Source organism: Mustela lutreola, chromosome 18, assembly GCF_030435805.1.
Source record: "Mustela lutreola isolate mMusLut2 chromosome 18, mMusLut2.pri, whole genome shotgun sequence".
Lineage (NCBI taxonomy): Eukaryota > Metazoa > Chordata > Mammalia > Carnivora > Mustelidae > Mustela > Mustela lutreola.
Window position 1 is genome coordinate 360,117 of NC_081307.1, and position 23,268 is coordinate 383,384.

A 23,268-nucleotide genomic window follows, 5' to 3' on the forward strand; every position below is an offset into this window, starting at 1 on the left:
AGACAAGAGAAAAGCAGAGGCTCTGGAGTCACACAAATGTCACTGTTGAGATTCGTCCCCACTCTTCATTCCCTTCCCTGTAAACCCAGGCAAGTGACACCTGCCACACAGCACTGGTAACAAATAGGGAAGAGCACACGTTCCCACGTTCCCGGGTCAGACAGGACAGCCAGGGATCAGCGGCACATGAGGAGGTGACAGGTGGTCACTAAACTGAGCTCAGGTGCATACACAGCATTTTATGTCACCTTGAGATGGCTCCTCCTGTGACCCCTCAAAGAAGGCGGCAGTGGTGAGGAAGGAACTCCAGGAGCTTATTAGCATACATGATCTTCAGGCCGTCCGGATGAGACTCAACAATCTGCTCTACAATCACCTAGCAGAAGGAAGAGCATTTTATTTTTATTTATTTGTTTGTTTGTTTGTTTGTGTTTTTGTTTGTTTTTAAAGCACCTAAAAGGGAAGTATGAACTATACACTACAGAGAAAAAATCGAGTAAACCTTACAAATGCACTTCGTCCTTCCTCCTCCCCACTCAGTATGCTTTCTAAACAGGAGGTAAGTAACAACGGCATGAAAATCTAGGTCCCAGGATTTGGGAATACTGCTCCAACCCTGGGGGACACAGAGGCTGAGGGACAGAGATTGGCCTGAAGCTAAAACATACACACTCATCTGCTTCCCTTCTGAGCTTAAAAGCGAAATACTGTATCTGCAGACAACAGCTCTGTACCATCTTCACCCTGGCCTTATCCTCTACCGTCTCCAGAACAGGGAAAGGGCTGAGATGGAAAGTGATGGAAGAAAACACATCTTATTTTGCTTTAGTATTTTATTTTTTTTTTTTTGGTGAGGCTGAGTTGCAGGAGGTGAATGATAAGCATACAAACTTAAAATACAAACGTGGCCACAGTTCATTTAACGACACGGAAACATAAAGTACTTCCTTAATTTAGCATATTAGATTCAGTTCAATGAGAAGGGCGTAAATTAAATAACTAAAATGTTTTCATTTAGTGACAAAGAATAATGTGATCTTTTTCACCCCCACAGAGAGAGCTATGAACTATAATAGGATACATACAAAGAACTGACAGATCATTTACTTTTAGTAGTCTTAATGAAGCTGAGAAGATTACTGAAATTAATCCTTCAATTTCACTTCTATCACTGGGATACTGTCTCGTTTTAAAACTGGAAGCCTTTCATCCTGAAGTCATGGTGGGTAGCTTTATACTTACCGGACAGAAAGAACACTCGCACTGGCAGGTGACTGGAAGAAAGCCCTCAAACGCTGAGACTGGCTTCATGACTTCTGTCAGCCTTAACTAGATGAAACCGATGCTCTCTAAGTTGGAAGCTGCTGATTGCTGGTGGCCTCACATGGTGCAGCCCATACTCCGGCCGCTCAGAGGCAGGATACACTGACTCCCTGTATTTAACTGTATCCTTATAGGTCAAGAACACTGGGTAACCAAGTTCCGGACTTAAGGTACTACCCTGCTAACTCGCCCTTCAAAGCCCTTTATCTTTGAATATTCCCTCCCTCCCACCTTCCTAGCCTGGCAACCTCCCCTATGGTCTTCAAGACTTAGGCCACATAAATTCTGCAAAGACGCCTCCCCTCACAGACTTTCCCTGCGCACAGAGCTGTCTTCCAGCTCCTCCAGTGGGCACGGGCGCCTTGGTGGGATTACGCTTTTTGGCAACTTCATTAACGTATAACTTATGGAAATGGAAATTGACCTGAAAATGTTCTGATCCGTACCTTCTTCCTAGGCAAGTCCCTCACCCCTACTAAATTAAGATGATCCCTGAGTTATGGCATCACTGGAAGAGACTAGAGCGCATGCCTGATTCCTGCCATGCTGATGGGCACCAAGCGGGACCAACCTTTTCTTACAACCAGAAGAGCAGGAACTAGGAGCATCTTCAAGGAAGAGCCCTGAGCTCTCTCGCACCCAGTCAAGAAACGAAGCCAGATTAGATGCTCTGTGTTTGTGGAATGAGGTACATGGGGGCACAAACCTCATTCATGTATGGTTTCACCAGTACTTGACCAACTAACGCCTCTGCATCCCATGTCTTGTCAATTGTAGCGTAAGTCTGGAGGCAGTGCCGTATGATATCCACGTTGGAAGTCTGAAGCCCTTCTAGCAGCAGGCCTCCCAGGGCCTGCTGCAGCATGGCCGTAATGTGGGCTATATGCTGCAAGAACAGAGAGACCAGGAAAGAAGGTCCAGGCACCACAGTTTCTAAAAGCTCAAATATATGTGTATAATTTATATACATATGTGTTATATATATAAAGCGAGCCTCTAATTCTACCAGAATATATGTAAGATTAAAATCCCAACATTTCCTAGAGAAAAACAATGAATCTCTTCTCCCCATGATTGCTTTCTTTCTTTCTTTTTTTTTTTAAGGTTTTTATTTATTTATTTGTCGAGAGAGAGCACAAGCACACAAGTAGGCACAGGCAGAAAGAGAAGCAGGCTTCCTGCCAAGCAAGGAGCCCAAGGTGGGACTCAATCCCAGGACCCTGGGATCATGACCTAAGCCAGAGGCAGTGGCTTAACTGACTGAGCCACTGAGGCGTCCCCTCCCTATGATTTCTTTGAAAGTAAGTCGGCTTCATCAAAGTGAAGTTCAGATAATTACTGAACGACAAAAAGTTATTTGCCTCTTAAGCTACGGAGTAAATCTGACAAATGTGCATTTAAACCCAGTCAAGGGCTTTGGATAAATGAACTCTGACTACATCATATGATGTGTCAAGTTACATGAAATTCAGAATTAATTTTACTTGCATAGTTTGGAGACTATGCTTGTGTCTTTACACAAAATCTATCTAGTGTGACATAATGGAAGCAGGGTCCCAAGCAGGAGACACTGAAAAAAAAAGAATTCAAAGCTAGCTTCAAAATCCTGTAGAGTAGCAACTATCAGGGACAAAGCTAGGTCAAACCAAAATCATCCAGGAAATTCGCAAACAGCAAATTGAAAATCGAAACCAACACTTGCTGGTCTTACTTTGTCCCAAAGAGGCATGCCTTTGCTCTGAACAGCATGAAACTGTAACTGGTTAAATTCTGTGGCAATTCTCTCCAAAATCTGTCTAGTCCAGAGAGGGCTAGTAGAGACAATTAGAGAAATGTAATTCCCAAAGTTAAAACCTGCCACCCCCACCGCCCCCCATGCCTTACAGTGCTCAGGCACCTGCACCTGCACGCCATCAATTTTTATGACAAACTGTCTGTGCAGCAGGCCCCAGTGTGAGGGGTGAGGAGCGGGGAGGTCATAGAACCCACCGACGCAGCCTGGCCTGGGCCACAGGGCCCAGGCAAGGGGATGGAGCTATTTTAGGTCAGTGTGGGTACAACTGCATGTTTCCACCACGTTCCTCGGGCTCTCCCATTTGTGCCCTTCTTCTACCTTCTTCTCCCATTCTCTAACCCCCTCCTCTCTCTTCCCTGTCCTACCGTTCATACCCGAAGCCCCCTCTTCTTCTCCGCCTGCCTCATTCTCCCTCCCAAGTACCTCCCCAGTACCAACTACTGCTGTCTCCTCAATCAGCTAAAACTGACCGCCTAGCAGCAACCTGGTAAATCGCTCAGAGCAGCGGACTCCAAGTTTACATTTACCCAACGGCAGAAAGAGCAAGCTCGGTGCTCCGGGAGCTGGTGAGAAATCACTCACAGTGCATCTTCCATCAAGTGGACTGGATACACTTCCCTCTTGCCCCCCACATTAGAAAGCGTCAACCCCATTCAAAAGGAAGTCGAACAGTGAAAGAAAAAAAAAAAAAAAACCACAACAAAGGCCCCAAAGCCCCTGCTGGGCTCTATGAGGCATCCCACATCTGAGGATGGGCAGTCAGGTAGTGAGGAAACACACTGTAAGGAAACCCAAAATCTCTGGAGACCTGCCACGGTGTGCCCCGTCCCAGAGCATCAGAACTGGTGTGGAGGGAAGGCAAGCGCTTGGCACTAACAGTGCCAAAGCCTAATCCCAACCTCTACTGACTGATCCCATGCGCATTTCCTATTTATCCTTTTCTCAGCATTTCTGGGCCTGGCAGAGCATGATGGATTTACCATGCGCTGACGCTACTCTGGCTTTCCTGACTCTAGAGCTCAGAGCTGCTCTTCGGGAGAAAAAAGTCCTCCAAGGTAATTCTGAGCAAGAAAGCGCACAATGTCTGTTTATCAAGGACAGTGTTGCACAGGGACAGGATTGTAGACACAGAGCTCTCTGAGGTGTTTCTATCCGAGGAGCACAGCAGCAACAGCAAAGATGGGAAGAACACTGGAGGGCCAGCTCCCCAGGGGCCGAATGTGGACATGGCTGGAGGGGCTGCAGGCGCTGCCAAGGGCCGCAGCGAAGCAGAGCCGCTGGAGACACACGGGCTGCAGAAGGGCCGCGTGCAGAATGTCTGCTAAGTGTGGACGAACGGGGCAGAAGCACGAGTGCAACGGGCTAGAGATACAAGCATAGTGGAGGCTGACCACTTAGTTGAATGCCTTGATGTGAAAGGGGGCAGAGACCTAGGACCAGAGAATCGCTTCCTTTGGGATGTGTCCATTCTTAATCTCCATCATGAGACATGTGGAGCATATGGTCTCTCAAGTTCCTTCCAAATCTAAAACCTTAATTCCTAAAATTTAGAAACCTAACTCCGCCTGCAAGGGGAGGGACTGTTAGCGTCACACAACAGAGCACTCAGGGCACCAGGCGACCTTGACGCAGGCAGCCCAGCTGGTATGTGTAGGACCAGCCCCAGCTACTCCCACTGCACCACTGTGAGTCTCACGGTGCTGACAGGACCTAACTACTCATTTTCTGAGTCACTCATCTACCCTGGCTAATTGAAAATTCACACCAGGAAGGGAACAAGACAATCACAGTATAACAAAGAGAGCCATCATCTTTTTCCTATTTCATAAGTTTTTTCTTTCCTGTTTGTAAATTTCAACTGGATATGTCCTATACTGTTTCATAATAATATAATGCTGGTGCAAAATACATCAATGGTAATACTCTGGGCATGTCTAGGAAAAAAAATGAGATGGAGAAAAACCAAGATGAATGGTAGGTATAGCTTAAAGTTCAACAGGACTTTGCTAGTCCTCAGGGAAGGTGATTCCAAATATACTTTTCCACTGCAAGCATAATGACGTGTTGGAACTGTGGTCTATAACCAAAGGGTTTATAGGAACGTGTTATAGATTTCACCATTTCATGCTCTCCACTCTCCTGGAGCTACATTATAGCCACAAACCTGGATTTTCTTCTTGTTTAGAAATGAATTCTAACTAAGCCGTCCACGCCTAATTAGACTGGATGTGAAGTATTAATTTATGTGCTACTTAGTTAAAAAAAAAAAAAAGCTTACCTGCTTGCTTCTAGTGCAGAGGTTTCTTTAGAACTTTGTGAATTTAAGATTTTTTCAATCTTTTCAACTGATCAAATAACTTGTATAAGCCTCAACACACACACACATCTATAAAAATAAAAATTAAGCAAACAAAAAACGTCACCATCTTTACTCTTAATCATCTTTATTTCCCATGCTAAATGCAGGAAAATATAAGACCAAAAGTTAACTTCAAATATATAGGGCATGCTATATTTTGAATATTTCTATGAAACACAGAATTCTCAAGAATGCCAATCTTAGTTCTAGAATAAGCATACTTCCATATTCTATTGCAAGTTTATAGAGGAAAAAAAAAACCCTAGACTTTGCTTTCTCATATTCAATACTCTTATTTCTTCTTTTCCCCATCCTGAATCTTTCTATGGGCATTTCTTTCCTATTTTTTTAAAAAGATTTGTTTATTTGAGAGAGAGAGAGAGAGAGACTGCATGTGCGCGTGCAGGGGAGGGGCAGAGGGAGAGAGAGAATCTCGAGCAGACATCCTGCTGAGCACAGAGCTCAATGCGGGGCTCAATCTCATGATCCTGAGATCATGACCTGAGCCAAAATCAAGATTCAGACGTTTAACCAACTGAGCCACCAGGCACCCCTCCATTTGTTTTCTTATGGCCCTTTATTCATGTTTTAACTTTGGCTTCCGATCGTACTGGCCCTCTCAGTTTACATGTGCATATACCTATATGCCCAAGCACCAAATCATTAAAGACCTTTTACACTACAAATATTATCAAAGAGGTTGAGGGACATTATGAAAACTCTCATCCTTAAAGAACAAAAAAATACAAAGTCATCCATTCAATAAATAATAATGAACACCCCTGGGAGCTCGACATTCATTCCGACGGGGGGGGGCATGAGAAAATAAAGCAAGAAATACACCCTGCTCTCACAAAGCTTACTGTTTTGTCTGGAAGGGCACGACAAGCATTCTTTGGACAAAAGCTGTGAGGAGATCCAGAGGCGAATTAAACAGAAGGTCCCTCAAACAGGCTTCTCCCCACTGAGATTTTAACAAATATGCTAATAATACACATAGAAAACATTGTACAGAGCAGCAGGCGAGAGTCAGAAGCCCAGACTCCCAATGCCCGCTGTGCCCCTACATCGTTATGATCATGAATGATATCGGGGACACTTGGAACTGGAGATAGCACTAAGGGGGCACACTCCCGGGGTGAGCCCTCAGATGTACAGAGCCGTTGCCTGTCTCACACACCTGAAACTAAGCCAACACCGCATGCTAACTACTGGGAATCAAAAAAATTAAAGTGAACACCAGAACATAAAGAACACAGGATCAGAAAATGACAACAAACCTACGGCAGAATCCTGAGTTTGCTTTGGAAAGCCCACTTCTCCCCTAGTCTCTAATATAGGCCTATTTTCTTTACAGGGCCGCTGACAATTTATACAGTCGTTAACTGTCAAGCGCTGCACCGACAACAGTTATCACTGTTTCTTGTTCTGGAAAAAGTGGGTGATCTTGAGATCGTGTTGGTACCTCTGAAATTCTGTCTTCTTATTTCAGGTAGATAACGTGACATAATACATAAAATGCACATGCGTGAGAGCTTTGAAAAAAAGCTAAATTAGAAAAAAAGAAAAAAAGCTGAATAGTGCTCACAAGTTCGCGGAGACAAGAGGAGAGGGCTTCAACTGGCATGCAGCATAAGACATCTACTGGAGGGTACCTTTTTCTACCTTATGTCCTCTTGTTTACACATTCGTTTATCTACTGCCCGAATTCCTTCACTGACTGGTGACCTGAGACTCTTTAAAAGAATAATAAAGAAAACGTATTACAGACATTGTTTTGTCACATTATCAAGTTCCTACATCTCATTCAATTCCACAGAACTTAATACATGTGCACCAGTACTATGCAGATATTGACAAAAAAAAAATACCATGATATACCAGACACAGTTACTGTTGAGGGGACTCATGATCTGGGGGCATAATGACACGAAGGCAGGGTCACATGGCCAGAAGAAGAATGACACATATACAGTGAAAGTTATGGGGATGAGGAGGCTTAGAATGGAGAACAGATAATATGAAGCAAAGTACAGGAGAGTCTGGAAATGTGATGGGGCTCGAATCAGACTCTGAAAGCCATGTGTACACAGCTGCCGAGGTGGGGAGGGGATGGGGAGCAGATGTAAGTGCACACACTCAGGGGCAGGGTCAGACAGGCACACAGCCATGTGCACTGCAGGCTTCCTTCTGGAGAGAAGCAGAAATAGGAATGGAGGGCCAACTTCACTGAGATGAGGTCTTTAGATTCTGCATATTTTGGAGAACGAAAGAATGTCAAAACACTGATGCATGATGATGAAATGTGGGTATGGAAATACCAGGAATCAAGAATGAAGAACAGAAGACCAGAAAAAGGCAGAGCACAGAGGTAGAGAAACATGTCCAGAAGCTAATGAATAAAGAGATAATTAGGAATTAGGGCCAAAACAAAGGTTAACAGAAACAACTAGAATGAAGTAGGCATATCACAAAAATTCCACAGGAAGGTGAATTAATTCACACCATCAACATTATGAAACACCTCCTGGACGTCAGTATTGTGGCAGCCCACAGGGATGCAATGAAGACAGATATAGTCATATCCCTCAGTGGTCTGAGAATCTCACAGAACAGCTTCAGAGTTGGGACCAGAAAGGCAGGTCAGGCCTGTGGCTGAGCAGGACCAAAGTGGCCATAAAAACAGGCCATGGAAAAGGGAGGGGATACAGCGATGGCAGGGGGTGAGGCGGGACGGGAGCCTGTGTGAGTAGAGCAAATCTGCCTCCAGGGAGGGGGTTCGAGAGAAGAGTGGGAGGCCAAAGGAAGGCTAGGCTTGGGAAACAACACCACTATGAGGCCCCGGAAGGAAGAGGCACACCAAGGAGGCAGTGGGAGAGCCCCACAGCGGCTGGTGTGGAATCCAACAGCGGACCATGAAAATCCCTTCCATTCCAAGGAAAAGTACCTTTAACAAGATTTTGTAAAATTCAAGTGAGACATAAACCATGGAAAGTATTGGCTACCTCAAGGCACAACTCAAGATATTTACCTGTTTCACGAACTCTTTCCTGCCTGCCCCTCCCCTAAGCTTCTCAGCACTGATATTTCCATTACTCCGTATTTTTCTTGGTTCTAACCATGTACTGTGTCTTCCCTTAAATTATGTTCTCCTTATATTCTCTCTAGGATGCAGGCACTGTCTTAGGGGAGGGACACATGAGACCACTCAAGCTAGAGGAGACACACAAGGAAGGATGGTGTCGTTTATGACAAGTTTACGACAGGGCATCAGAATGGACAGAGGCCGTAAGTCAGGGCACCAGACACAGACGGGGGGTGGGGCGGGGGGGGGGAGACAGGGCAGCAGAGTTTTCTGTTAGAAGTGATGCCACAACAGCCCCTCCACTGTTCACCCAGGTGGAGTTCCTATTCCCAATGGCTTAGAGGTGGGGAGTCCCATTCCCACAACAGAGATTTTTCTGAGAGAACATGCAAATGTAACATTTATTAAGTATTACATTTTATTTATATTATCCTTCAGTTCCATTAGGGATTACAGAGTTTTTGTAGATCAGCCCAGGAACCTAACCACATGTAGATTACGTGGGGTGGGGGGGATATTTACAAGATTACAAACTGTTAAAATACAAGTCATTCGTAAGTTAGAAACCACTTACATATGACCAAAGTGGCATTAATAAGTTGAATTTGGAAATATGCTTCCTCTCCCCTGACATTTTAAGGTTGACTACTCTGAGAATATGTCTTCTTCAAATCGAACATGTTTTTTTAGGTTTTTAGCATATGCAAAAACAAAATCATTTACAAATCTTCTGAAGGTGAATATTATAATCATGAACCGTTAAAATACAACCACCAGTACCACCAAACTAACAGATGAAAAGAGTTCTTAGAGAAAAGCTGACGAGGACAACAGGCGTCACAGCAGACTGTTTTCATTAATTGGGGACTTACCAGAACTTCTTGTAACTGTCCCAAAGGCACAGAAAGTTCATTGAGGGCTTTGTTCATGCCAACCTAAAGGCAAAACCAGGTTGGCACAAACACATCACGATAAGGAGTAATAGTGACGTATCTATTTAACGATCAAAGCAGTACCAGATTTAAGTTATTTTTTTGGCACAACCGTATTTTGCTACATAACTAGCTAAACAACAGAAGTGTTATTTGGCCATTAATGTTCATAGAATATGAAAAAAAATCTGTTGAAATACATGGAACTATAAAAATAAGGGAAGTCATGAGAAACGAAAGTTTCCTTAAGAACAATTTGCCTTTAGATGACATTTTAAATGAATGTGAAAAATTTTCACAGAAGGTGAACAGTTCTCTGTCTGTAATTGATGATACTCAGCCAGCTGATGTGAAAGTCTGATGGGCTACGTCTCTCTTAAACATTATTATAAGCCTTGAGAAAAATAGAAATTAAACAGAAGTAAAATTTTCTAGGTTTTTAATCCTATTGGGATATTTATCTTAGTGGTATATTTCCCAAAAGCAAAAGTGCATCATTAATTTTAATGCTTCTTCAAATTCCCACGGAGCTGCAACTTTCTGTGCTTCTCTGGACAAACAGATTTAAAACAAAATGAAGCATCAACAAGGAGACTTTTCTGCCAAGTAACAAAATTCAACATTTCTAAATGGCTTTTACAAACAATTGATAAGCTCACTGCAAATCATTCTTATATTTTTTTAAAACCAAATTTTTAAATATCAATATTGGCCAATGTTCCCTCAACCTAGCTCTGGCTAACAGATATACCTGGGATTAAATTAAACATTGTAAGAGTGGTGGACATTTGCTCCTACAAATTAGTCTAAATCAAGGAAGACTTCAGGGTAATCACTTAGCAACTAATAAAACAACCCCTTGGGGATTATTATCCTTTACTTTTCACTGTTGACTAATGAATTTGAAACATAATCAAACTAGAGCAACCTTAAATGAATAAAAACTAAAACAAAAAAATGTATTCCAAAAAGTTTAGTTCTTTTATTAATGAAATTGGTAATTTCTTCAAGTTTCTGGTGGGGTTGGGACTCTGCCCAGACATCTAAAAACTCTGCCCTTTTAATAAATATGAAGGAGAGAGAAAGTGTGTGTGTGTGTGTGTGTGTGTGTAGGACTTGTGAATTTCAGGTTTACCAAGTTTGTGGAAAGGTTGACAAAATCTGCATAATCCTTGTTGATGAGCTCGACCATGGCTATTTTAAGAAGTTTATAGTAGAGTTCCAGATATCCTCTTAGTTCCTCCAGCTGGACACACTTCCTACAGTCAGACACAAAGTGATCGACATCGAAATCTTCCTGAAAATCAAACCAGAAAGAAAAAATGATTGCACTGATACCACATTTTACATAGAAAAATAAGATCAGAGAAAGAATAAGAGGCCGTATTACTGCAGGGGAACACACACAGGACATCAGGGGGTCTGCTCACTTCCTAAGATTATGGGAAAGGGGACCCCTCACCAAGACTATTCTCTCCTGTTGCCTAACTCTACAGGCATTTTATTTCTTTTAATTATACATTTCAAAGAGGATCTTCTCAAAATAGAAACAGCTTTTTCTTCTTAATTTTAAAGGTAACAAATGTTCACTGTCAAACTTTCAACCAACCAAGAAATACTTATGTAAGAGAGAAAAAAAAAAAATCACCCACTCTTGAATGCTCTGCAGTTAAGCATTGTTAATGTTTATTTTTCTTCGCTATTTAACACAGCAATTCACATCCTTCTAGACTTTCTTTTGGTCTTTCTCTTTACTTTTTTTTTTTAAGATTTTATTTATTTGAGAGAGAGAGACGGAGAGAACAAGTGGGAGGAGGGGCAGAAGGAGAAGCCGGCTCTCTGCTGAGCTGGGAGCCTGATGCCAGGGTTCATTCCAAGACCCTGAAATCAAGATCTCAACCGAAGGCAGACGCTTAACTGACTGAGCCACCCAGGTGCCATAGTCTTTCTCTTTAAAATATAAATTACTTTTGGGGTGCCTGGCTGGTTCAGTGGGTTAAGGCCTCTGTCATTAGCTCAGGTCATGATCCCAGGGTTATGGGTTCAAGCCCACATTGGGCTTTCTGCTCAGCAGGGAGCCTGCTTCCCTGTCTCTCTCTCTGCCTGCCTCTCTGCCTACTTGTGATCTCTGTCTAATAAATAAATAATTTTTAAAAAAATAAAATATCAATTACTTTTTAAAGAAACTGACATATAATGGACACATGCTAGTTTCAGGCATACAACATAAAAATTCCATATTTTTATCTGTTGTGAAATGATCACCCTAAGACTAGTTAACATCCATCACCAAACATACACATTTTTTTTCTTGTGCTAAGAACTCTTAAGCTTTAGCAACTTTAAATATATAATAATATACGGCACCTGGGTAGCTCAGTGAGTTAAGGCCTCTGCCTTCGGCTCAGGTCATGATTCCAGGGTCCTTGGATCGAGCCCCACATCAGACTCTTGAAAGACCCGCGGATCCCCTTACCCAAGAATTCAACACTGTCACAGGATGCAAACAGCAAGAGGTTCTTTATTGTAACGCGGGTGCCTGCGGGTGGTCAGCAGCTCCTGCTAGCTGAGCACACCAGGCTGGGGTGGTGCAGGATTTTTATAGACAGGTACATACAAGTCCCGGATGGGACGGGGCCAATTGGCTGACAATTTGAACATTTGAAAAAGGGCATACTTGGTGTTAGTGGATTGGCTTTTGAAGAACCCCTGCTTGCGAAGAAAAAGGCGGGAAGGGGAAACAAAGAGGGGAAGTTAGACCTTATTACTCAGCAGAAAGATATCCTGTCTACGTGACTATGCAGCCCCCTGCCTACGTGACTAACGTGACTATGAGGCCCCCTGCCTATGTGGTCAGGTATTAGGCCATATTTTATGAGAAGGCTATTTGCAGGGAATGCCATATCTTGCTAAGAAACAGTTATTATGAAACTACCAGCTATCATTGTGTTGGGGGAGCCAAGCGGTTACAGAAAGGCAAAAGAGCAGTTAATTAATTATATCCTAAAAGCCAAGCAGTTACAGAAAAGCAAAAGAGCGGTTAATTCATTGACACTTTGGGGAAAGGGTCTTTCACTCTCTCCTCAGCAGGGAGCCTGTTTCCTCCTCTCTCTCTGCCTGCCTCTCTTCCTACTTGTGATCTCTGTCAAATAAATAAATAAAATCTTAAAAAAAAATATATATATATATATAATATAATATGCAGCCATCAAAAGAAATGAAATCTTGCCATGTGCAATGACGTGGATGGAACTAGAGGGTATGCTGAGTGAAATAATCAGAGAAAGACAATTATCATACAATCTCCCTGATATGAGGAATTTGAGAGGCAAAGTGGGGGGTGTGGGGGTAGGGAAGGAAAAATGAAACAAGATTGGATTCGGAGGGGGGCACCTGGGTGGCTCAGTGGGTTAAAGCCTCTGCCTTCAGCTCAGGTCATGATCACAGGGTCCTGGAATTGAGCCCCACATCTGCTCAACAGGGATCCTGCTTCCTCCTCTCTCTCTGCCTGCCTCTCTGCCTACTTGTGATTTCTGTCTGTCCAATAAATAAATAAAATCTTAAAAAAAAAAAAAAAGATTGGATTGGGAGGGAGACAAACCATAAGAGACTCTTAATCTCACAAAACAAACTGAGGGTTGCTGCGGGGAGGGGTGTAGGGAGAGGGTGGTGGGGTTGTGGACATTGGGGAAGGTATGTACTACGGTGAGTGCTGGGAAGTGTGTAAGCCTGACAATTCACAGACCTGTAACCCTGGGGCTGAAGGACCCCAGGTCAGAATTATACTATAGCCTATAAGTTTTTAACATTCTTTTTATAACCAGCTTATGCTAACTGAGAAACTGTAGCTAGCTGACGATAGGTAAGGGAGTCAGCAAGCAGCATAACAGGATAACAAATAGCGAAAATCTATGTTTAACCCAGCTGTTTCTGGCTTCTGTATAATAATGCTTCTAACGCTTTGCTAAGAAATGAAAAATTGCTTAAACCCTCAACTCTAAGGAGCAAGAGGCTGGCTGAGGACAAAGCAAAAGCTGGCGCCTTGCACCCCTCCTTCACCCGCTCCCCTCCATATGTGTAGCATTATAAATAGTTAACTTGCAGAAATCACAGTCCTGCAGGGTAGGAGTCTCCCTTGGTTTGCAAATGTCCTTGAGATTTACAACAAAGAAGTCACCTTACGTTTGATAGCAGGAATGTAACATTTCACCAGGAGAGACTCCCAATTGTCTTTATGTTAGGACCTCATTAAAGGGAAAATGGCCTTGGCTTGATAGTAACCAGGCCTTCAATATCCTGATAGTGCTTTCATTCGCATGCGTGGGCTAACCGGCCAGTTCTGCTTCTGTAAGATTGCTTTGTCTGCTTCCGCACGTGGGACCCCTGATCCACTCCACTGACGCCAAGTATGCCTGTTCAAACTATCAATCAGTCAGCTCAGCCCCTCCTGAAACTTGTTTGTCCATAAAAATCCTGCACTACCCCAGCCTGGTGTGCTCAGCTAGCAGGAGCTGCTGACCATCCGCAGGCACGCGCTGACCACCCGCAGGCGCCTGCGTAACAATAAAGAACCTCTTGCTGATTGCATCCAGTGGCAGTGTTGGATTCTTGGGTAAGGGGATCCGCGGGTCTTTCAGGGCTAATAATACATATTTCTAATAAAAAATAATAAAATAAATATACAATAATACACAGTATTATTTACTACAGTCACTATGATGTACATTACATCCCCAAGGCTTATCTTATTAACTGGAAGTCTATACCACTGGACCCCTTCATCTATTTCCTCCACAACCTCGCCTCTGGCAACCACCAATCTGTTCTCTATGACTTCATTTTGTTTTGTTTTTTAGATTCCACATGTGAGGGAGATCATACAGTATTTCTCTTTCTCTGTCTGACTTATTTCACTCAGCACAATATCCTCAAGGTCCATCCATGTTGTTGCAAATGGCAAGACTTCCTTCTTTTTATGGTTGAGCAATATTCCATCGTATACACACACATTTTCTTTATCCATTCACCCCGTTGGTGGACACTTTAGTTATTTCCAAGTCTTGGTTGTTGTAAATACTGTGATACTCACTACCGTGAGTGTGAGTCTTGCTGGCCGCTAGAGCCAGGTGATCTAGAGGTATACCCTGGGTAGCAACTGCAAACCTCAGGGCATCATATGAGCATTCAAGCTCCTTTCCAGGAGATACCAGAAAGCAGAAGCGAGGTAGAGGGACAGCGCAAAGATGGTACCCATCAGCTCCATCTTTGGAGAATACCTTACTAGGCTCCAAGATCCATGTTAAATTAGATGCCTGCCCCTCAGGGCTTTAAGATAAGCAAATGAACCTCTTTCACAGAAATCTGAACCCATTTCAGTCTGCTGCTTCTGTGCTGAGTTCCAGGGTGGGTCAGTCTACTCGCGCGACTGCTTTAAGAACGGTTTCTCCGTTTGCTATAGCCTTGTGGGTCTCATGGGTGCAAGCTCTGATGGCTTTCAAAGCTGGATGTTTTGGGGTCTTGTCTCTTAGATGTACGTCTTGGAAGTTGGGGTGCCAGAAGTGGGGCTCAAACCCTTTGCCCCTCAAGGAGAAGCCTGGGGTTTTGAGTACCCTCCCAATCCCAGGTCGCTGTACCAGGGGTGGGGTTTATGGCAAGACTGATTCTTACTTCAACATAGGTTTTTTTCCTTACTCACCTAATGTGTAGGAGTCACTCAGCTAGTTGTAGGGTTTTTTCCATCTTGAATGGAAACCCCAGACCTTCTCTATGTATGTGTGTACACACACACACAAATATTCATGCTCTTCTAAACTATTTCCCATCTAGGGGCACCTGGGTGGCTCAGTGGGTTAAGCCTCTGCCTTCAGCTCAGGTCATATCTCAGGATCCTGAGATCAAGCCTCACATCAGACTCTCTGCTCAGCCGGGAGCCTACTTTCCCCCCTCTCTCTGCCTGTCTCTCTGCCTCCTTGTGACCTCTCTCTCTCTCTGTCAAATAAATAAATAAAATCTTAAAAAAAGAATAAAAAATAAAAACCCATTCTATTAAAAAAAATTTCCCATCTAAAAATATAACTTGAATGTCTTTACATAAAACACATACATTTCTATTAATATTTTATGTGCATGCTGAGTGTCCCATTGAACAGATGTTCCAAATCTTTCATAACCTATTTCCAAGTATTGGTCTCACAGGATTAGCTATCCTGTGTTTCCCCTTTACAATACTGTGATACCCCAGTAGGCTTATATGCTTAGAGGCAATAAATTACTATCTAATTCCCCTGTGACTCTGCTACACCATGACCTGTTTAGTCAGCAAGAATCAAATGTGATGATTCCCAAACTAGTTAAGGACACCTACACTTACTTTTCATTAAACACTATGTAAACCAACAAAATATGACTGCAAAAAAAAAAAAAATCACTGTTCTTTTGAAAACTAACACAGCTACTTTGGAAAGATTGTATACAAAGAAATCAATAAGAAAATTTTTGCTAAGTTAGGTATGGGTGAGATGACCAAGTACCAGGCAGGGAGGGAGGGATCACAGGATTCTCACTCAATTCAGTTAAAGAAACTGAAACTGAATGCAAAAAAAGACAACATAGAAAGCTTTTTTTAAAGATTCTTTTTATTTATTTGAGACACAGACAGACAGTATGAGCAGGGAAAGGGGCAATGGGAGGAGATTCCCTGCTGAACAGGGAGTCCAATGCGGGACTCCATCCCAGGACCCCGAGGTCATGACCTGAACCGAAGGTAGATGCCTAACCTATTGAGCGACCCAAGTGCTGTGATAACTCAGAAATCTAATCTGCAGGCCAGTTTCCAGAGAAAAGACCTGGCACTGTTTCAATGGAGAATAAATGTACATATATTTTTTCCAATTAAATGCTAAAAACTGTATGTACCATTCCCTAAGAGTACTTGTTTAAACTGACTTTTTTAGTTAATCAACCAAAGACTGACCCTGCTAGTGTCAGAGAGAAGGACTTCATACCAAACCGTAATTTCACAGTCATCTACAGAGAGCCACCTGCACCTTACACTGGTGACCAAATTAGCCTGGACCTTTCTCTCCTGAGACCATTTCAGACCTTACATCATAGTTATGTAGTACATCACGGGAGGGGGTCTCGGTTCATAATCCTGGCCATCCTACTCACCAACTGTATACCTTTAGGTCGATCACTTTCCCTGCCTCAGTTACACATTGTTGAAGTTCTTGAACTTCATTATGGCATTCTAAATTGTATAACTGGGGTGCCTATGTGGTTAAGCATCTGCCTTTGGCTCAGGTCATGATCCCAGTCTCTTGGGTTTGAGTTCCACATCAGGCGCTCTGCTGAGCAAGGAGACTGCTTCTCCCTCTGTCCCTTCCTGCTGCTCCCGCACTCTCTCACTCTCAAATAAAATCTTAAATAAATAAATAAATAAATGAATCATATAACTTAGCCTCAGTGAACAAATGCTATTAGGTAATATTAATACTCAATTTACCATTTATGCATTTGTTCTCAGATAAACAAAAGTTGCATAACACATGACTAAATAACTCAGAACATCTGTGAATACTGGGTTAGGCAGCGTTTGCTGTGAAAAGCAAACCCAAACTCACAGTGCCATAATAGAGACCCATTTCACTTAACCCAGAATGGTTTTACTACTTTAGGAATGGTTTTACTTTATAGTGTAGATTTCCCAAGTATTCAAAAGAAAGTATTTACAACCCATACATTTATGGTCAACTGATTTTTCACGAGGATGCCAAGACCATTTAATGGGGGGAAAAACAGTCTTTTCGAGTGCCTACTACTGGGACAAGTGAATATCTACATGCAAAAGAATAAACTTGGAACAGCAACATCACACATACACAAAAATATAACTCAAAATGGATCAAAGATTTAAATGTAAGAGTAAAAACTGTAACACTCAGAGAAAACAGGTGAAAATCTGTATGACTTTGGATCGGGAAAAGCTTTCTTAGACATGATACACAAAGCAATAAGAAATATTAGATAAGCTGAACTTGATCAAAATAAAAACATTCATGTGTCAAAGGACACTACGGAGAACATGAAAAGACAACCCACAGAATGGGAGAGAGTATCTGCAAATCATTTGTCTGACAAGGACCTAATAACCAGAATATGCAAATATACTCTTAGAACTCAACAACAAAAAGACAAATAACCTAATTTAAAAACAAGCCAAAGACTTTTGAATAGACATTTCTCCAAAGATGATACACAGACGGTCAAGAGCACATGTCGGGATGTTCGACATCCTTAGTCATTGGGGAAATGCGAATCAAAAGCACATGCAGATGCCACGTCACACCCACTAGGACAACTATGGTAAAATAAGAAAAAGAAAAAGAGAAAAAAAAAAGAAGAAAAGTGCTGGCAAGAAGGCGGAGAAGCTGGAACCCTCCTGTATTGTCGGTGAGAATGTAAAACAGTGTGGCTAAGGCAGCAACCAGCTCGGTAGCTCCTCAAGAAGTTACACACGTACAATTACCCAGCAGTTCTACGTCTAGGGGTATGACACCGACAGAACTGACAACAGATGTTTCTGCCACAACCTGTACATGAATGTGCACAGCAGCGCTGCTCGTAACAGCCAAAAGAGTATATACCCAACGTCCATCAACTGATGAATGGATACATAAAATGTGGAAGAGCCTCTTACACAACCATAAAAAGGAATAAACTGTTACATGCTACAACACGAATGAAGTCTGAAAACATTCTACTCTCAGGTTAAAGGAAGCCAGACACAAAAGGTCACGTGTTATACAATTCCACCGATATGAGATGTTCCAGAAAAGGCAAATCCATAAAAACAGAAAGTAGATTCATGATTGCCAGGGAATAAGGGGAGGGGAGAATTGGAACTAAGAGGTTTATTTTTCGGGTGATGGAAGCATTCTGGAATTAGACAGAAGTGACGTATGTACCATATACACAGTAAATATACTAAAAACCAGAGAAGAGTACACTTTAAAATGGCAACTATTATGCTTTGTGAATTATATTTTGATGAAAAATGAAACAACTTAAATATCAACAAGTTAAATGCTAGGATACATTAAAAAAAATCCAAAGTAACACTAATCACAGGAACAATGGCATAGCTACATGAATTTCAGACAAAGCAGATTTCAGAGAAGGAAAATTATCAGGCATAAAGAGCAGCATTACATAATGATAAAGAAATCGACTGACCAAGAAGACACAATTACCCTTAACGTATGTGTGCCTGATCAACACAGGTGAGACCCAACCTAACAGAACTGCAGGGAGAAATAAACAATTCCATTATCACAGCTGGTGACTTCAACACTTCTCCATCATTAATGGGCCGATCCAGCAGCAGGGCAACAAGTATCTGACAAATGTGGACATTCAGTCCAGACATGGCACACTTAACACCACCATCAATTACTGTACAACAGATGTACACAGACAATTTCACCCAGTAATAGTGCAACACACATTCTTCTTAAGCTCACATGGAACACTCATCAAGACAGAATAATTCTGGGCCACAAAACACAACAAATTTTTAAAAATAAAAATTATACCAAGTATGTTCTCAGACCGCAATGGAATTAAAAATCAGTAACAGAAGATAGCTGAAGAAGTCCAAAATACATGGAGATTAAATGACACACTTCTAAATGACAGGAGACCAGTCTCAACAAAATACAATGTAGCAAAATGTGTGGAATGCTGCTTAAAGGGAAAATACAGTACTGAATGCAAATATTAGAAAAAAAAAGATTAAAGTCAATAATCTAAGCTTCCATTTTAGGCAACAACAACAAAATCAAATATAAAGTAAGGAGGAGCTCCTGGGTGGTTCAGTTGGTTAATCATCTGCCTTTGGCTCAGGACATGGTCCTAGGGCCCTGGGACAGCGCCCTGCATCAGAGCTTCCTGCTCAGGGAGGCTGCTTCTCTGACTCCTATTCCTCCTGCCTGTATTCCCTCTCTCACTGACTCTCTCTGTGTCAAATAAAATCATTTAAAAAAAACCCTAAAGGAAGTAGAAAAAAATAAAAATTAGAGCAGAAATTAATGTAATTAAAACCAGGATTTTTTTTTTTTTAATCAATAAACCCCAAGTCTGTTTCTTTGAAAACATCAATAAAACAGATACACCCTTAGCCAGGCAAACAAAGAAAAAAAGGTAGAAGACATAAATTACTAATATCAGATGAAAGAAGGGAGGGCTACTGCTAACAATCCCAATCACTGTAAATTCAACCAAACATTTATGGAATACTACACAATTCTCTAAAATCTCTTCCAGAAAGTAAACCTAGAAGGAATACTTCCTAAATCATTCTAGAAGATCATTATTACCCTGACACCAAAACCAATACTACAAGAAAAGAAACTACAAACTAGTATCTCTCATGAACACAGACACAAAAATCTTCAACAAAAATTAGCAAATAAAAGCAAACACTATATTAAAAAATTATACACCAGGTTCATGTAGGATTTATTCCAGGTATGCAACATTAGAAGATGTTCAACATTAGAAAATCAATGTGATCATATCAACAGAAAAATAATCACATGATCATATCAATGAAGGGAGGAAAAAAAACATTTAACAAAATCCACACCTCTTCATTATTAACCCTCAGGAAACTAGGAATAGGAGGACTTCCTCAACTTGATAAAGAATGTCTCCAAAAATCCACAGCTAACATGATATTAATACTGAGAAAATAGAAGACAGGGAATCAAGGCAAGGATGTCCCTACTACTACTACTATTCAATACTATACTGGAAGGCCAAACTAATGAAATAAGGTAAGAAAAGGAAACAAAAGGTATACAACCTGGGAAAGAATAAAACTTTGTTCACAGATGACATGACTGTCTACAGGAAATACAAAGACTTCACACCCCACACCCTCCTGAAACTAGTCAAGTGATTATAGCAAGTCTGCACAATACACAGTTAAAATACAGAAGTCAATTGCTTTCCAATGATGTATCAGACAAAGGGCCAGTATTCAAAATTTATAAAGAATTTATCAAACTCAACATCCAAAAAACAAAAAAAAAAAAAAAATCCAGTCAAGAAATGGACAGAAGACATGAACAGACCAAAGAAGACATCCAAATGGCCAACAGACACATGAAAAAGGGCTCCACATCACTCAGCATCAGGGAAATACAAATCAAAACCACAATGAGACACCACCTTACATCAGTCAAAATGGCTAAAATTAACAAGTCAGGAAACAACAGATGTTGGCGAGGATGTGGAGAAAGGGGAATCCTCCTACACTGTTGGTGGGAATGCAACTCTGGAAAACAGTATGGAGGCTCCTCAAAAAGTTAAAAATGTAACAACCCAACGACTTAGCAATTGCCCTATTAGATGTTTATCCAAAGTACACAAAGTGATTTGAAGGGGCAAAAGCACCCCGATGTTTATAGTCAAACTATTGAAAGAGCCCAGATGTCCATCAACAGATGAATGGATAAAGAAGATGTGGTATACATACACACACACACACACACACACACACACACACACACACACATTACTCAGCCATCAAAAAGAACAAAATCTTGCCATTTTCAAGGACATGGATGGAACTAGAGGAAGACAAATACCATATAGTTTCAGTCACATGTGGAACTTAAGAAACAACAGATGAATATAGGAGAAGGGAAGGAAAAATAGAAACAGACAGGGAGGCAAATCACAAGAGACTTAACTACAGGAAACAAACTGAGGGTTACTGGAGAGGGGAAAGTTGGGGTAACTGGGTGAGGGGTGTTAAGGAGGGCACTTGTTGGGATGAGCTCTGGGTGTTGTATGCAACCAATGAATCACAAAATTCTAACCATGAAACTAAAAGTACACTATATGTTAACGAGATTGAATTTTAATTAAAAAATTTAAAAAGTCAATTGCTTTCGTATATACCAGCAATGTACAAGTGGAATTTGAAGTTAAAAACACAAGACCATTTACATTAGCATACCAAAAAAAATTAATACTTAGGTGCAAATCTAACGAAATATGCATAAGATCTATATGAGAAAAAGTATAAAATTCTGATGAAAGATAACAAGCAAGGTAAGATGTGAAGTGGAAAGAAAGTCCATAATCTTGGGTAAGAACACTCAATACTGTTAAGAGGTCAGTTCTTCCCAAACTGATCGACAGACTCAATGCAATCCCAATCAAAATGCCAGGAAGTTATTCTGTGGATACCAACATGTTGACTCTAAAATTTGGATGGAAAACTGGAAAACCAAGAGTCCCAGAGTAGTCAACAAAATATTAAAGAGCGGGGAAAAAAAGGAAATTGAGGATTGCCACCACCCAATCTCAAGACTTACTATTAAAGCTATAGTGATTAAGACAGAAGGTGCCTGGCAAAAGAGACAGGTGCTTGGAACAGAGTGGAGAGCCCAGAAAAACATCCACACACACAGGCAAAGGCAACTCAATGGGAAGGACAGTCTTCAACAAATGGAACCGAACAATGGGACATTGATAAGACAAATCAAACAAATGAAAAGAATAAAAACAAACTTTTCACACCTTTCACAAAACCTAAACGTAAAATGCAAAACTTCTTAAAGATGACATAAGAAAAAATGTAGGGATCCTTGGATTTGGCAATGACTTTTCAGATATAAAACCAAAAGCATGATCTACGAAAGAAAAAAATTGATGAGAGGGACTTTGTTAAAATTAAACTTCTCTGTAAAAGACACTGTTAAGAGAATGAAAAGACGGGATGCCTGGGTGGCTCAGTTGGTTAAGCAGCTGCCTTCGGCTCAGGTCATGATGCCAGCGTCCTGGGATCGAGTCCCACTTCGGGATCCTTGCTCCGCAGGGAGCCAGCTTCACCTGCTGACTCTGCCTTCCACTGTCTGCCTGTGCTCACTCTCGCTCGCTCTCTCTCTGACAAATAAATAAATAAAATCTTAAAAAAAAAAAGAGAGAGAGAGAGAATGAAAAGACCAGTCACAGAGTAGAGAAAATATTTGCAAAACACACCCATGGTAAAGGACTTAAAATAAGAAATATAATATAAAGATGTCTTAGTAGCAACAAGAAATCAAACCTAATTTAAAAATGTGAAAAGAGCGGTGGCTAGGAAACCCAGTCAGTTAAGCATCTGCCTTTAGCTCAGGTCCTGGGACTGAACCCCACACTGGGCCCCCGGCAGAGCGGAGCCTGCTTTTTTCCCTCTCCCGCTGCCTGCTGCTACCTCTCCGTGTGCTTGTGCTGTTAATAAATAAATAGAATCTTTAAAAAAGAAAAAAAAAGGATCTGAAAAGATGCTCAACTTTGTATGTCATTAAGAAATTGCAAATTTAAACAAGGTACTATTACATATCACGTAGAATATAAAAAATCCAAAGCACTAGTAATACCAAATGCTAGCAAGGATGTGGGACAACCGAACTCTCATTCACTGTTTGGTCAGAATACAAAATCGGAGGCACTATGTGAGACAGCTTGGCAGTTTCTCACAGAACTAAACACATTCTCACTATAAGATCAGTAATTGTGCTCCTTTGTATTTACCCAAAAGAGCCTAAAACTAGTGTCCACACAAAAACCTGCACACGGATGTTTACAGCAGCTTTATTCTCTGAAGTGCCAAAACTTGGAAGCAATCCAATCTCCTTCAGTAGGTGAACAGGTACACTGTGCCACACCCACACAACGGATTATTCGACAATTAAAAGATGAATTATTAAGCCACAAGACT

The 23,268-nt window shown here is 41.5% G+C and overlaps 1 protein-coding gene across 2 annotated transcripts in view; it reads right to left on the reverse strand.

Annotated features, from left to right (window-relative positions):
• Positions 1-279: 279 nt before the first annotated feature.
• The window catches only part of LOC131820329 (conserved oligomeric Golgi complex subunit 2-like), a 31,553-nt gene continuing 8,564 nt past the window's right edge, over positions 280-23,268 (reverse strand). The window contains exons 2-5 of one of the 2 annotated variants that reach the window (XM_059155871.1): positions 10,630-10,791; positions 9,435-9,497; positions 7,133-7,213; positions 280-376 (exon numbers count right to left, since the gene is read on the reverse strand). In XM_059155871.1, coding sequence (XP_059011854.1) covers positions 7,139-7,213; positions 9,435-9,497; positions 10,630-10,791 — 300 coding nt within the window. In that variant the 3' untranslated portion in view covers positions 280-376; positions 7,133-7,138. Of the gene's footprint in view, positions 377-7,132; positions 7,214-8,866; positions 9,498-10,629; positions 10,792-23,268 lie in introns of those variants that run through there. The other variant, XM_059155870.1, reaches the window with a different exon arrangement.